The 13,608-nt window shown below is 46.8% G+C and overlaps 1 protein-coding gene across 4 annotated transcripts in view; it reads right to left on the reverse strand.

The window, feature by feature from the left end:
* Positions 1–13,608, reverse strand: part of PLS3 (plastin 3) — an 82,032-nt gene that overhangs the window by 25,168 nt on the left and 43,256 nt on the right. For all 4 annotated transcript variants that reach the window (XM_074962779.1, XM_074962782.1, XM_074962780.1 and 1 more), the window contains exon 3: positions 7,167–7,253. In XM_074962779.1, coding sequence (XP_074818880.1) covers positions 7,167–7,233 — 67 coding nt within the window. In that variant the 5' untranslated portion in view covers positions 7,234–7,253. The remainder of the gene's footprint in view (positions 1–7,166; positions 7,254–13,608) is intronic.

A 13,608-nucleotide genomic window follows, 5' to 3' on the forward strand; every position in this document is an offset into this window, starting at 1 on the left:
TTGAGCTTAAGTTAGTGTTATTTAAATCTGATCCCAGCTCTGTTGAGTTTGATTGCAGTTACAATGAGTTACAGAGATATGCCAGGATCTCCTGCTTACTACTCTGATCAAAAAATCTGAAAAAAAACAATATATTTTAAGACTCTGCATTACGGTGTTGCCATTGGACCTTGTTTTATAGGGATATCAGTGTCCCAGCTGCTTTGCTATTGGGATTTACAACTTAAATAGTTCTTCTCCTGCCTCGGCTGCAAGACACCAGGCCGCACAGCAGAGGGTTTACAATACACAGAGGCTTTTGCATTTTCAGTCTTAACTCCTTGGCAACAGAGCAGTGGATTTAGGTTTTTAAAGTCGGATGGATACGCTGCCCCAGAATTGTAATAGTTTTAATGCAGTCAGAGTGGAAGCCAGGAATGCCCGGATAGCATCTAGCTGAATAACCGAGAAGCACCCAAGCACTTACAAGAACAGTTGAGAGTGACCCTGCAGCCTGGCTCTGAAACCCCTTAAAGATCGGTTATGGAAAGCTACTATGTCTTTACTGGGCAGGGGAAAGCCACAGACCATCTTTGTGACAGAAAGCAGTAAGTCTACCATTTACCTTTTCATGGAAGGGGCCTAGTACCTCATTGGCATGGTCACCATTGCTCAGACCGAGTTGTAAGCTCCTGTGTAGCAGGTGAAGTTTCACATTTAGTTACAATGCGATTCAAGCACTCCAACTGAATACAGAACATCTGTTCTGGAGAAAAGCGAGAGTGGAGATATGAGCAGAAGAGAGGCTGTCGAGTTTGGGAAGGGAAACTGATAAGCAGAATGGAGATGCATATTACTATGGGCTATACGTTCTGGCAACCTTAACGAGAGAGACAGAGAGAGAAAACGAACGAACACATACACAACCTTAATTTGTATGGTCTGGAGACATAACCTTCTCCCTTCAAATTTCAGCAGGTCCTTGTGGTGACCCAATGAAAGTAACTCCCATAAAAAGACAAAGAGCTCTAGCCCCTCAACCACAGGACATTTACTCTTCCAGAGGCTTACTCCGCACTCGTTCCGGCACTGCACAACAGAGATTTTCAAAATGACAACAGCACATAGGATTCAAGACTTGTTTACAAGGGTCCTTATTGTGTGCTGGCAAGTTCTAGTAGGCTACAGCATACCATCTCCACAAATTCACTGCATGCTAATCTCCTGCATTTCTGGATGCCCTCTACTATTCGGCCAGACTTAAGACGGGAGGTTGTCTTGACATCAGCTCATTATTAGTGGAGTACAGGTTATTCACTGGCTGAAGGTCCCGAGTTAGAAAGCCTGTGCCAGAACCAACGCTTGGGCACCAGAAGAGCCAGGACTACAAGGAAGCAAATATGGAATCGTTCTAACAGGCAAACTACAGACTGTGAGCATTACACTTTGATGGAAAGGAAACTACAGCTCATCCAAAGTTTCCTATTTCTGCTGAAGGAGTCTCCACGCCCGCATGCTGGACCCACTCAAAGGTCACTGCGATGATATATGGCACCAGGCTCTGCCCATATGCAGGTGGCACACCAAACCACAAGCAAAGAAAAAATCAAAGCCACTTCAGCTCTGGCTCAGCTTCCTCCAGACAGAAAACTTAAAATAGCTTAAATAACAGGATGCAAGAGGGGAAAGTAAACCACACATTTCCTTTTAAGGATATGTGCTCTTGGCGTGACAAACTCCTTCAGGATCACAAATCCTCTTTATATTTGCTTTAATATACTTTCTGGAGCATTTTTTTATTGCCTTGCCGAAGCAAGCAAAAAGTGTTGAAGTAAATTACAAATGTTAAATCCTTGGTGTTTCCAAGCAGGAGGGCCGTCATCTGTAGAAGTACACAAAATCGGGAGAGAAGAAGTTGAACAGATTTTGTTCTGTACCTGTCTCCTAGGGGGGAAATGCTGCTCACATCCAAGTACAGACCAATAAAGAAGCCAACATTACGAGACTGCCCTTATTTGAGATTTGGAGCAAGCCCCAAGCACTATGCATCGCTCGAAATCTGGACACAGCCAGTCAGGGCACAACATTTCAGCAGCCCAAATCAAGTTACTGCCATAAGCTATTGCATACAAGCACATCAATAAAGGGGCCATTTTAAAGGTTGCACTTTCAGCTGCTGGTCCCTTCAAAGCTGCCGTTCGCTTCTGTCCTCCCACCCCTCCCCCAACGACAGTCCCTGGTTTTGTAGGGCTGTTTGTCCACGCAGCAGAAACCTCCATTTTGTTCTCACATTCCAAACAAACCCCAGCTCTCCTCTGCCTGCTGCCTTTCCCCTCCATCGCGTGGCAGAGTCAGAGGTGGAGCACACCCGCCACGCTGGCTTTGCCGACGGCACGCACGCATCCCTCAGACGCTGGCAGGTCTGAAGAGAAAGGAGATGGCAGGACCAGTTCTGCACAGTGAAGCTGGCCAGGGCGTGAGTCCTTTTAAATCTGGATGAAGCCAGTGAACCAGAGCAACCAGATTACTACCTCCTGCCCAGTTCTTAGAGAACCTTTCACAGGTGATCTCCTTCCTGGATTTCTTTATGGCAAGGAGAGATCTCTGACACTCACCAGCAGAACTGAAGCTAAGGGATTGTCTACACTTAAAACGCTACAGCAGAACAGCTGCTCTGCTGTCGTGCCTCAGTGTAGACACTACCTATGCTGACAGGAGGGATTTTCCCGTTGGCGTAGGTGATCCACCTCCGTGAAAAGCAGTAGCTGAGTTGACAGAAGAATTTTTCCCTCGACCTAGTGCTGTCTACACAGGGACTTAGGTCAGCTTAACTAGGCTGCTAGGGGTGTGGATTTTTCACACCCCGGAGCGACATAATTATGCTGACCTAATTTTCGAGGGTAGACCAGGCTTAAGACAAACAAACAGTGACTGAGAACAGGGGTGACCACCAGTGCTCCTTCTGCCTTGGAAAGGAGCACTGAAAGCTGCTGGTTTGGAAAGTTAAGCTAGCTACTCATGAAAACATGCCCGGTGTTCACAGCCTAGCTCATAAGAAGCTGCTACGAGTTACCAACGCAGCAAGAGAGAGAGGTTGGAAAAGTGACGAGTGCCAGATGTTACCTTTGTTCAAGAACATAAGGCTATCACAACCACACCTCAGCCCAGGTGAGCCCATCTGCGGCTAGTGTCACCAGCACTATAAATGGAAGTCCACTGAAATGGAACAGCGATTTGCTAGATGCTCTAATCAAAGTGGTTCTGACACAGACTGTAGTTTCACTTCATTGGCAGGATGCTCATAAAGTCAAGTATCAAAACTCCAGAGTGACTTACTTAACAGTCATTCCATGGAATTCCTCCTCTCCCCATCCACACACACACACACACACACACACACACACAACTTTCTAAAAACCCCAAGAGCTCAGTTTTGCTACATTTGCGCTCATGTCCAAGGATCGTAGCTGGACTCTCCATGGTGAGAAGAGGATTTCTTTGGAAAGAGAGTTACATACTTTCACATTTGTAAAAGAAACTGAAGAAAGATTCCCAGAAAACAAGTCATAAATCCTGAGGCAAAAAAACCCCATGACATTCAAAACATTTCAGATAGCTTCAGGCATTTCCACTGTTGAACCAGACTGCCCAGTGTTTTATGCAGACAAGATGGTTAGAAGAGAGACAAGAAGGAATCAAAGGAATCTACTGAGGGACAAGGACTCCTAAGTCACCCTTGTTGTAACTGCCTGAAGATAGTGACGATGTTTCAAAGGTTTATAAGTCACTTTTTATTAAAGAGAGACTATCTCCCAGAATAAAATCGTTTTTGACTTGGATCCCTCAGTCTTTGGCTGCCTCTGTAAACCAGGAATGGAATCTAATTCTGATCACCTCTTAGGGCTTGTCTACACTACCCACCAGATCGGTGGGCAGCGATCGATCCAGCAGGGGTCAATTTATCATGTCTAGTAATAGAAGCGATAAATCGACCGCTCAGCGCTCTCCCATTGACTCCGGTACTCCACCAGAACGAGGAGAGCAAACAGAGTCGACGGGAGAGCATCAGCTGTCAACTTACCACAGTGAAGACGCCACGGTAAGTAGATTTAAGTACTTCAACTTCAGCTACGCGATTCACGTAGCTGAAGTTGCGCATCTTAGATTGACCCTGCGCAGTAGTGTAGACAAGCTCTTATACACTGGTCACACAAGAGAGTTAAGGCTTTACTGTGTGGGGAGTCAGTGTAGTGATCCTCCCATTCTAGTGGGGACTCTTGTTAGGAGCTGATCTGAGATCACACAACGCATGAGCCTTTGGCACACAATGCATGGACCTCCTGGTGCAATCACATGGCAGAGATTTACGCCCAAAGTGGTAAGGACATGTACCCTTGGAAATTCAGCTCAGCAACAATTAGTCCTTATGCTCCAGGTAGTGGGGCAGATCTGGGGGTAGGGCTAAAAGAACCTGATAGGAAAAGGCACAAATTCACTGTCCAACATAGCCATTTTAATTTCTGCAGACCAGAACTCAAACTTTTCGGAAAGTGTCAAAGAGCAGCGAGCTCATGACAAAAGCCATTATGTACGTAACGCTCCTTGTTGCCTGGCTCTGTCTTTAGGGTATGTCTACATTTTGAGTTTGTTCAAGCCTCTGCCTCCTGGTCGGTCAAAGTAAAACTGACTCATGACACACAGTATGTGATGAAATAAAACAGAAGAGATCTCTGCATCACATACCTGAAAAACTTTGGGTTTGTTCTCTTAAATTTCCCTTCCCCCACAGCTCGTTCTTATAGAAATGATCAGTGAATAGAGTGGGGTTAAAAACAAAACAAAAACTGGTATTTTTTTTAAAGCCCAAAAAATATTTATTTACAATTAAATACATTTTACTTTTTAAAACATTTAAAATGAAATTTGAAATTATGCCAACCTAGGTTAATGCCTAAACTAAACTAAAATTATTAAAATAATTTCCATGAAATAAAAATATTAAGCAGTACATGTGGCTGCCAAAGTCAAAGCCCTGAACTAGTGGAAGTCACTGACTAAGCACCTCGAACCAAAGATGGCTGAAGAGCTCAGCCAGCTTTTGACAGCTGCAGTCTCTTCTGCAGGTTCAGAGAAGCGCATTTTCCATTTATTGAACTAGCTCAATTCAGTGACTACTTCATTTAAAGCAGAGGAATCAATTGGGTGTTGAAAAAGCAGGAAAACTTGTTTTATTCAGAGACTGGAAGAGGGAAAATGAGGTATGAGCGGATGAGACCAACAAATCCCCAAAAAACACAAAAGGACACAACCAGAATCCATCAGTTCAATTAATTAAATTCATTGTTTAAGTAAATCAGTTTTAAATTCAAATGCATCTTTTGAAAACCTTACTTGTTTCTTACAGATCCTGCCCATTTAAGGTAGTTTTGTTTTAATAAAATTTTGCTTTTGTGCATTTTTAATTGAATTCCAATTTCCATCCAAGTGCAGTCTGAAACAGACCATGCACAAAAAAATTGATCTTGTAAAATAAATGCATCATTCACCATTTTCTAACACAAAAATGTAAGTTAACGTATTATTCAGGTGGCTAACTTACATAATTAGCTAGCTAAATGTTTATAGATGTGTATCCTTCTGGTTAGCAAAAGAGTTCCAAATTCAGTGTAAAAGTTCTATGTAGTTGCAAACCAATGTGTTGATTCTCAGGTGGTAACCCATTAAACCCTCTCTTTTAGGAAAAGAGCTAAGAAGTACAAATGCAAAAAAAAAAAGTTTAAAATCAGTTATTTAAGTCATTTTGCTTTAAATGAATCCTCCATCAGTAAATAAAATGCCTCAGACCAAAGTCTCACCATGTTCATACAGCAGAGAGATTTCATCCCGACTGATCTTAAACATGAGCTAACAGAGAAACAAACACCACTGGAAGTGAAACACTAGGCTGGTCTTCATAGAAGGAGAAGAATTTGATCCCTGCCTACTTTGAAATAAGCCTGAAGCACGTGTAAAACAGGGACCTCCTCGTTGACTGAACGCTGCTTACCTCCCAGGGGAACTCAATTAAAAAGTAGATGGACTCAGACCTCCTCACCTTCGCAATTCATTGTCACTTAGCACTAGATCTTTGTAGACTACCCTGGCCCCTAAAAAAGGTGCATTAGCAGGCCTAAATCCATCCAACAGAGGGCAGCAGCGTACTCACACCAGAGTCACAATATGACAGTACCTTTCTAACCAAAGAATTGGTCTTCCCATAGCCACAAGTTTGGTGTCCCCACTCAGCCGATTCATGCTCCAAGAGCTGTGACTAGACCCTCAGTGCTCTGGCTTTCCTGCCAACTCTAATCCCAAAGGTCATGGGAACCTGCTTTCTAAAATGTCACGTCTCACTCAACGGCTCACTTGTCCCCTTAGGACAGAAAGTTAGCATGGACATTCACCGGGTTGTGCCCAACTTCTAGTAAGGGTGAAGCGAGTGTGAGCAAGGGAGAAGGAGCAAAGATGCCGGAACGGAAGCATGCTCACGCTTCCCATCAGGAGATGCAGCTTTGCAGGGTCACTTATCCTGGAACAGGCAGGTCGTGCTGGACCCTGCTCGGATGGCAAAGCCTCCTGGCAGGTGTTGAAGAATCCCAGATGAAACTACCCCCGGTGCCTACAAGGGAGACCTCTTGCCAGTTTTGTTATGCCCCCATGTTTTAGCCAGTCCAGAAGGTTCAGTGCTGTGCTTGAGGGTTTTTCTCTGAAGTTGGTTACAGCACATGGCAGGCCTACAAATGCTAAGACATCACCCAGGCCAAGCGCCTAAAATAATGTTGTTTGTTTGGAGAATTCCACTTCCACCCTTGTCAAGAGATAACGAAGAACCTGGCCAATAAGGGATCTGGGGCAGTCCGGCATCTGCTGACTAAGACAGGACTGCCCAAGTAACAGGCATCGCATGTATTCCACCAGCTTGTCCACAACACCATGGGGGGTGCTGTTAAATGGTTCACATGAAGGGGCACTAAAATTGCAGGGCACTAAAATGGCACCAAAAGCCCACCTGCCACTTTCCTGGTGTTGCTGTTGGCAGAGAGAGAACGAACCCGTCAGTCTGTGTTGGTGGCTCAGATGCGAGCGAGGTGGTAGGATCTCATCTCTATAAGCTGCTTGTTACACTGAAAGCAGGAAGAGCTACTTACCAACTTTGGCAAAGGCCTCTCTCAGTTCTTCCAGCTCATCTTTGGAGATCTGCGTGCTGCTGGCCATCTCCCGAACTTAGTAAGTACCTGCAGGGAAAGAAGAGAGTTCATGAAACAAAGTTGTTTTGTTCACGTGCATTTGATTCCGCAGTTATGCTACAAAAGACTCTGCATGCAGCTAAAGGCAAGGGCTATTCTTCCAAAAACTTATCATCTCAGTAGGTCTTGTAGTTGAATTTCTCTAGGCGGCAAAATAAACAGCTGTTGAGCACAGATGGAAAGGGATGCCCAGCCCTGCCAGCCTTGTTAATATTTATCCATCTGTGTGTTCGTTTTAACAGTGGCAGCCCACACTGCAACTGCTCTTCGTGTTCCATTAAAGCATCTGTCACAGGTGTGTGCCATAGTCAGAGCTGCTTGAAAAATGGAAAGCTAGTTGCATGAAAAATCTCAAATCACCTACATTCCTCCCCGTCCCCTGTACAATTTCAAAATATTATTTTCTTCCACGTTTATGTAAACAATTAAGCAGATTATTAAATTGCTATCAAAATTTTTCATTTACCCAAAACCTGTTTTTTGGCAAAATAAAAGATTCAAAAATATATGGAAAAAAGTCCCCAGACAAGGCAAAAAACCCAAAATGGCACAAACAAAAACTGCTTCCACAAAGAGGCCTTTTTTACTTTGTAAAACCAGTTTGAAAAGCATCAATTGTCTTTAGCAGTCAGCATCCTGAGGAGGAACGGATGAGCCAGGGGCTAATTTCCACTGACACAGGCCTCCTGGCAGCACGGTTCTGCAAGGCATGGGACAGGGGCGAGCACACAGAGGGACAAGGGGCTCTATACCATGCTTAACATAAGAGCATGTGGAAACTAAGTGTTAGTTTGTTCAGACTAGTGACAGTTCCTCTGCCCTGGGTGTACTTCAGAAGCACAAAGTGGAGCGGTGCCTCTCCGTGGGCTGCAGCTGACCCCCGCGCCCCCCCCCCCCAGAGGCATTTTTGGAGGAGCACGCAAGAAGGGGGCAAGGCAATGGAAGTCCGAGGCACAGCACGCATAGGCTATGCCTACGCTGCAAGTAAATACCTGCGGCCGGCCCGGGTCAGCAGCCACCCACAGCAGAGTCACGAGGGAGTGAGAGCAGGGAGGGCACCCAACACACCAGGGTCCTCTCTGCTGGGCGGTGCCAACACCTTGGAGATACTGGGGCAGGGCCATGTGTCAGAGCGGCTGGCAGGCTGTGCGACTCCTTTTCCCTGGTTAAATATTTACAAGGTTTAGCGCTGGGGCAGATTTTATTTTACCAGAGCCAAGGTTCTCACTGCGTCAGGGGCTGGTGGCGTAGGCACTACTTGTCAGTACCTCTGCCTGCCTGAATCCCGCCCCAGCTGGACACGCTAGACTAGACAGGCCCCACGTTCACCAGGACTTGGGGACATGACAAGGCCGCTTTGAATGCCATCGGCTGGAGAGAGCCAAACAGAACAGTTTCTCCCCCACTTAGTGGAGCCGCCCCCATGAGCCGGGGGTTGGGGGAGGGGAAGGGAGCTCATCAATCTGCATTTTGTCGGCTGGCAAGAGGATGGTCGTGCTCCACTTTAGTGCCTTTTGACCCAATAAGCCTGCACATGCACTGATCTGTAAGCCTCCTTTGTCACCCAGAGTTATATAACAGTTCAGTTCCAAAGCGTGGCTCGTTAAACGTTCAGAATGTGTATTTGCCTGGGGCTGTAGATAACGAAGTTTTACCTTGTTACACTGTTTGGTTTGGGGACAATAAATAGTTTAACAAGGCAAGAAAGGGTGGGCAGAGGCAGACCAATGGGAAAGCAAAGCAGATGGGAGCTAGTCACCATTGCCTTATTGCAACATACTTTGCAGGGGAGCAACTTGTTAATTTACTGGCTCTCAGCAGATGGAATTTGAAGATGGAATTTTATTTACACTCATTTATAAAAATCCCTGACAATATTGCGGTCACAGACCGGCTGACAGTCCTTTAACTATGGCAGCACGAGAAGCCTTATCCTGAGAGTGGGCCTGACTGTTATAAAAAGCCAGTCAGCTGAGAACCAGCTGAGCGGGGAATAGCGGAGAGGCTAACAGAGGGAGTTTGCCCGGGGAGAGCCCACTGAGGCTTTCATCTTGCCAACTTCTCTGAGTAGTTACTACAAGTCCTGAGGAAGCTCGTAGAAGGACGGTAATATGGAAGGGGGGGTTCAGCTGTTGTGACCTGCACTGGATGTGCCATGTTTGTCTTTCTTCCACAGGACAGAAGCGACTGTCTGTACAAAGTGCAAGCTGGTCTCCATATTGGAAGAGAAGGTTCAAGGTCTGGAGCAACAGGTATCGACCCTGCGTTGCATAAGAGAAACTGAAGATTTCCTGGACAGACGTCAGGATATGCTTCTACAGACACAACGTTCTGAAGATTCAGAGCAGGCTGCACCGCGGGGACAGAAGGACGGTGAAGGAATTTGGCAGCATGTGACCTCCAGAAGAAGAAAGGGGAGCGTCCATGTACCAGCAGCGCAGATACAGGTAAGCAACTGTTTTCATGTTCTCTCCACAGGTACTAATGCGGAGAGTGGACTAGATGATACATCTCAGGAAAGGGAACAGAAGGAGACTCCGCCGATTGGAAGGCATGAGATGCGCTGTCCTAGGGTTGGGGGTTCCACGACCACTGCTCCCAAGAGAAGGAGGCGGGTGATGGTGGTCGGGGACTCTCTCCTCAGGGGGACTGAGTCATCTATCTGCCGCCCCAACCGGGAAAACCGAGAAGTCTGCTGCTTGCCAGGAGCTAGGATTCACGATGTGACGGAGAGACTGCCGAGACTCATCAAGCCCTCGGATTGCTACCCCTTCCTCCTTCTCCACGTGGGCACCAATGATACTGCCAAGAATGACCTTGAGCGGATCACTGCAGACTACGTGGCTCTGGGAAGAAGGATAAAGGAGTTTGAGGCGCAAGTGGTGTTCTCGTCCATTCTCCCCGTAGAAGGAAAAAGCCGGGGTAGGGACCGTCAAATCGTGGAAGTCAGCGAATGGCGATGCAGGTGGTGTCGGAGAGAAGGCTTTGGATTCTTTGACCATGGGATGGTGTTCAAAGAAGGAGGAGTGCTAGGCAGAGACGGGCTCCACCTAACGAAGAGAGGGAAGAGCATCTTCGCAAGCAGGCTGGCTAACCTAGTGAGGAGGGCTTTAAACTAGGTTCATCGGGCGAAAGAGACCAAAGCCCTGAGGTAAATGGGGATGTGGGATCCGGGAGGAAGCACGAGCAGGAGAGCGCAAGAGGGGAGGGCTCCTGCCTCATACTGAGACAGCGAGATGATCAGCGAGTTATCTCAAGTGCCTATACACAAATGCAAGAAGCCTGGGAAACAAGCAGGGAGAACTGGAAGTCCTGGCACAGTCAAGGAATTATGATGTGATTGGAATAACAGAGACTTGGTGGGGTAACTCACATGACTGGAGTACTTTCATGGACGGATATAAACTGTTCAGGAAGGACAGGCAGGGCAGAAAAGGTGGGGGAGTTGCATTGTATGTAAGAGAGCAATATGACTGCTCAGAGCTCCGGTATGAAACTGCAGAAAAACCCGAGAGTCTCTGGATTAAGTTTAGAAGTGTGAGCAACAAGGGTGATGTCGTGGTGGGAGTCTGCTATAGACCACCGGACCAGGGGGATGAGGTGGACGAGGCTTTCTTCCAGCAACTAACGGAAGTTACTAGATCGCAGGCCCTGGTTCTTATGGGAGACGTCAATCACCCTGATATCTGCTGGGAGAGCAATACAGCAGTGCACAGACAATCCAAGAAGTTTTTGGAAAGTGTAGGGGACAATTTCCTGGTGCAAGTGCTGGAGGAACCAACTAAGGACGGAGCTCTTCTTGACCTGCTGCTCACAAACCGGGAAGAATTAGTAGAGGAAGCAAAAGTGGATGGGAACCTGGGAGGCCGTGACCATGAGATGGTCGAGTTCAGGATCCTGACACAAGGAAGAAAGGAGAGCAGCAGAATACGGACCCCAGACTTCAGAAAATCAGACTTTGACTCCCTCTGGGAACTGATGGGCAGGATCCCTTGAGAGAACAAAATGAGGGGGAAAGGAGTCCAGGAGAGCTGGCTGAATTTTAAGGAATCCTTATTGAGGTTACAGGAACAAACCATCCCGATGCGTAGAAAGAATAGTAAATATGGCAGGCAACCAGCTTGACTTCACAGTGAAATCCTTGCTGATCTTAAACACAAAAAAGAAGCCTACAAGAAGTGGAAGATTGGACAAATGACCAGGGAAGAGTATAAAAATATTGCTCGGGCATGCAGGAGTGAAATCAGGAAGGCCAAATCACACCTGGAGGCGCAGCTAGCAAGAGATGTTAAGAGTAACAAGAAGGATTTCTTCAGGTGTGTTAGCAACAGGAAGAAAGTCAAGGAAAGTGTGGGCCCCTTACTGAATGAGGGAGGCAACCTAGTGACAGAGGATGTGGAAAAAGCTAATGTACTCAATGCTTTTTTTGCCTCTGTCTTCACGAACAAGGTCAGCTCCCAGACTGCTGCAGTGGGCAGCACAGCATGGGGAGGAGGTGACCAGCCCTCTGTGGAGAAAGAAGTGGTTTGCGACTATTTCGAAAAGCTGGACGAGCACAAGTCCATGGGGCCGGACGCGCTGCATCCGAGAGTGCTAAAGGAGTTGGCAGATGTGATTGCAGAGCCATTGGCCATTATCTTTGAAAACTCCTGGCGATTGGGGGAGGTCCCGGAGGACTGGAAAAAGGCTAATGTAGTGCCCATCTTTAAAAAAAGGAAGGAGGAGGATCCTGGGAACTACAGGTCAGTCAGCCTCACCTCAGTCCCTGGAAAAATCATGGAGCAGGTCCTCAAGGAATCAATTCTGAAGCACTTAGAGGAGAGGGAAGCGATCAGGAACAGTCAGCATGGATTCACCAAGGGCAAGTCATGCCTGACTAATCTAATTGCCTTCTATGACGACATAACTGGCTCTGTGGAGGAGGGGAAAGCAGTGGACCTGTTATTCCTTGTCTTTAGCAAAGCTTTTGACACGGTCTCCCACAGTATTCTTGCCAGCAGGTTAAAGTAGTATGGGCTGGATAAATGCACTATAAGGTGGGTAGAAAGCTGTCTAGATCGTCGGGCTCAACGGGTAGTGATCAATGGCTCCATGTCTAGTTGGCAGCCGGTATCTAGTGGAGTGCCCCAAGGGTCGGTCCTCAGGCCGGTTTTGTTCAATATCTTCATTAATGATCTGGAGGATGGTGTGGATTGCACCCTCAGCAAGTTTGCAGATGACACTAAACTGGGAGGAGAGGTAGATACGCTGGAGGGTAGAGATAGGATACAGAAGGACCTAAACAAATTGGAGGATTGGGCCAAAAGAAATCTGATGAGGTTCAACAAGGACAAGTGCAGAGTCCTGCACTTAGGACGGAAGAATCCCATGCACCGCTACAGACTAGGGACCGAATGGCTAGGCAGCAGTTCTGCAGAAAAGGACCTAGGGGTTACAGTGGACGAGAAGCTGTATATGAGTCAACAGTGTGCCCTTGTTGCCAAGAAGGCTAACGGAATTTTGGGCTGTATAAGTAGGGGCATTGCCATCCGTGTCTTCACTGCCTCGGATGGGGGTGAGGTTGAGTTAAAAAGCAGGGCAACTGACTGCATTGCCAGCAGATCGAGGGACGTGATCATTCCCCTCTATTCGACATTGGTGAGGTCTCATCTGGAGTACTGAGTCCAGTTTTGGGTCCCACACTACAAGAAGGATGTGGAAAAATTGGAAAGCGTCCAGCGGAGGGCAACAAAAATGATTAGTTTCAGAGTAACAGCCGTGTTAGTCTGTATTCGCAAAAAGAAAAGGAGTACTTGTGGCACCTTAGAGACTAACCAATTTATTTGAGCATGAGCTTTCGTGAGCTACGATGAGGTGAGCTGTAGCTCACGAAAGCTCATGCTCAAATAAATTGGTTAGTCTCTAAGGTGCCACAAGTACTCCTTTTTTAAAAAAATGATTAGGGGACTGGAACACCTGACTTATGAGGAGAGGCTGAGGGAACTGGGATTGTTTAGTCTGCAGAAGAGAAGAATGAGGGGGGATTTGATAGCTGCTTTCAACTCCCTGAAAGGGGGTTCCAAAGAGGATGGATCTAGACTGTTCTCAGTGGTAGCAGATGACAGAACAAGGAGTAATGGTCTCAAGTTGCAGTGGGGGAGGTTTAGGTTGGATATTAGGAAAATTCCCCACTAGGAGGGTGGGGAAGCACTGGAATGCGTTATCTAGGGAGGTGGTGGAATCTCCTTCCTTGGAGGTTTTTAAGGTCAGGCTTAACAAAGCCCTGGCTGGGATGATTTAGTTGGGGATTGGTTCTGCTTTGAAGCAGGGGGTTGGACTAGATGACCTCCTGAGGTCTCTTCCA

The sequence above is a fragment of the Natator depressus genome, chromosome 9 (assembly GCF_965152275.1).
Source record: "Natator depressus isolate rNatDep1 chromosome 9, rNatDep2.hap1, whole genome shotgun sequence".
In the NCBI taxonomy this organism is placed as follows: domain Eukaryota; kingdom Metazoa; phylum Chordata; order Testudines; family Cheloniidae; genus Natator; species Natator depressus.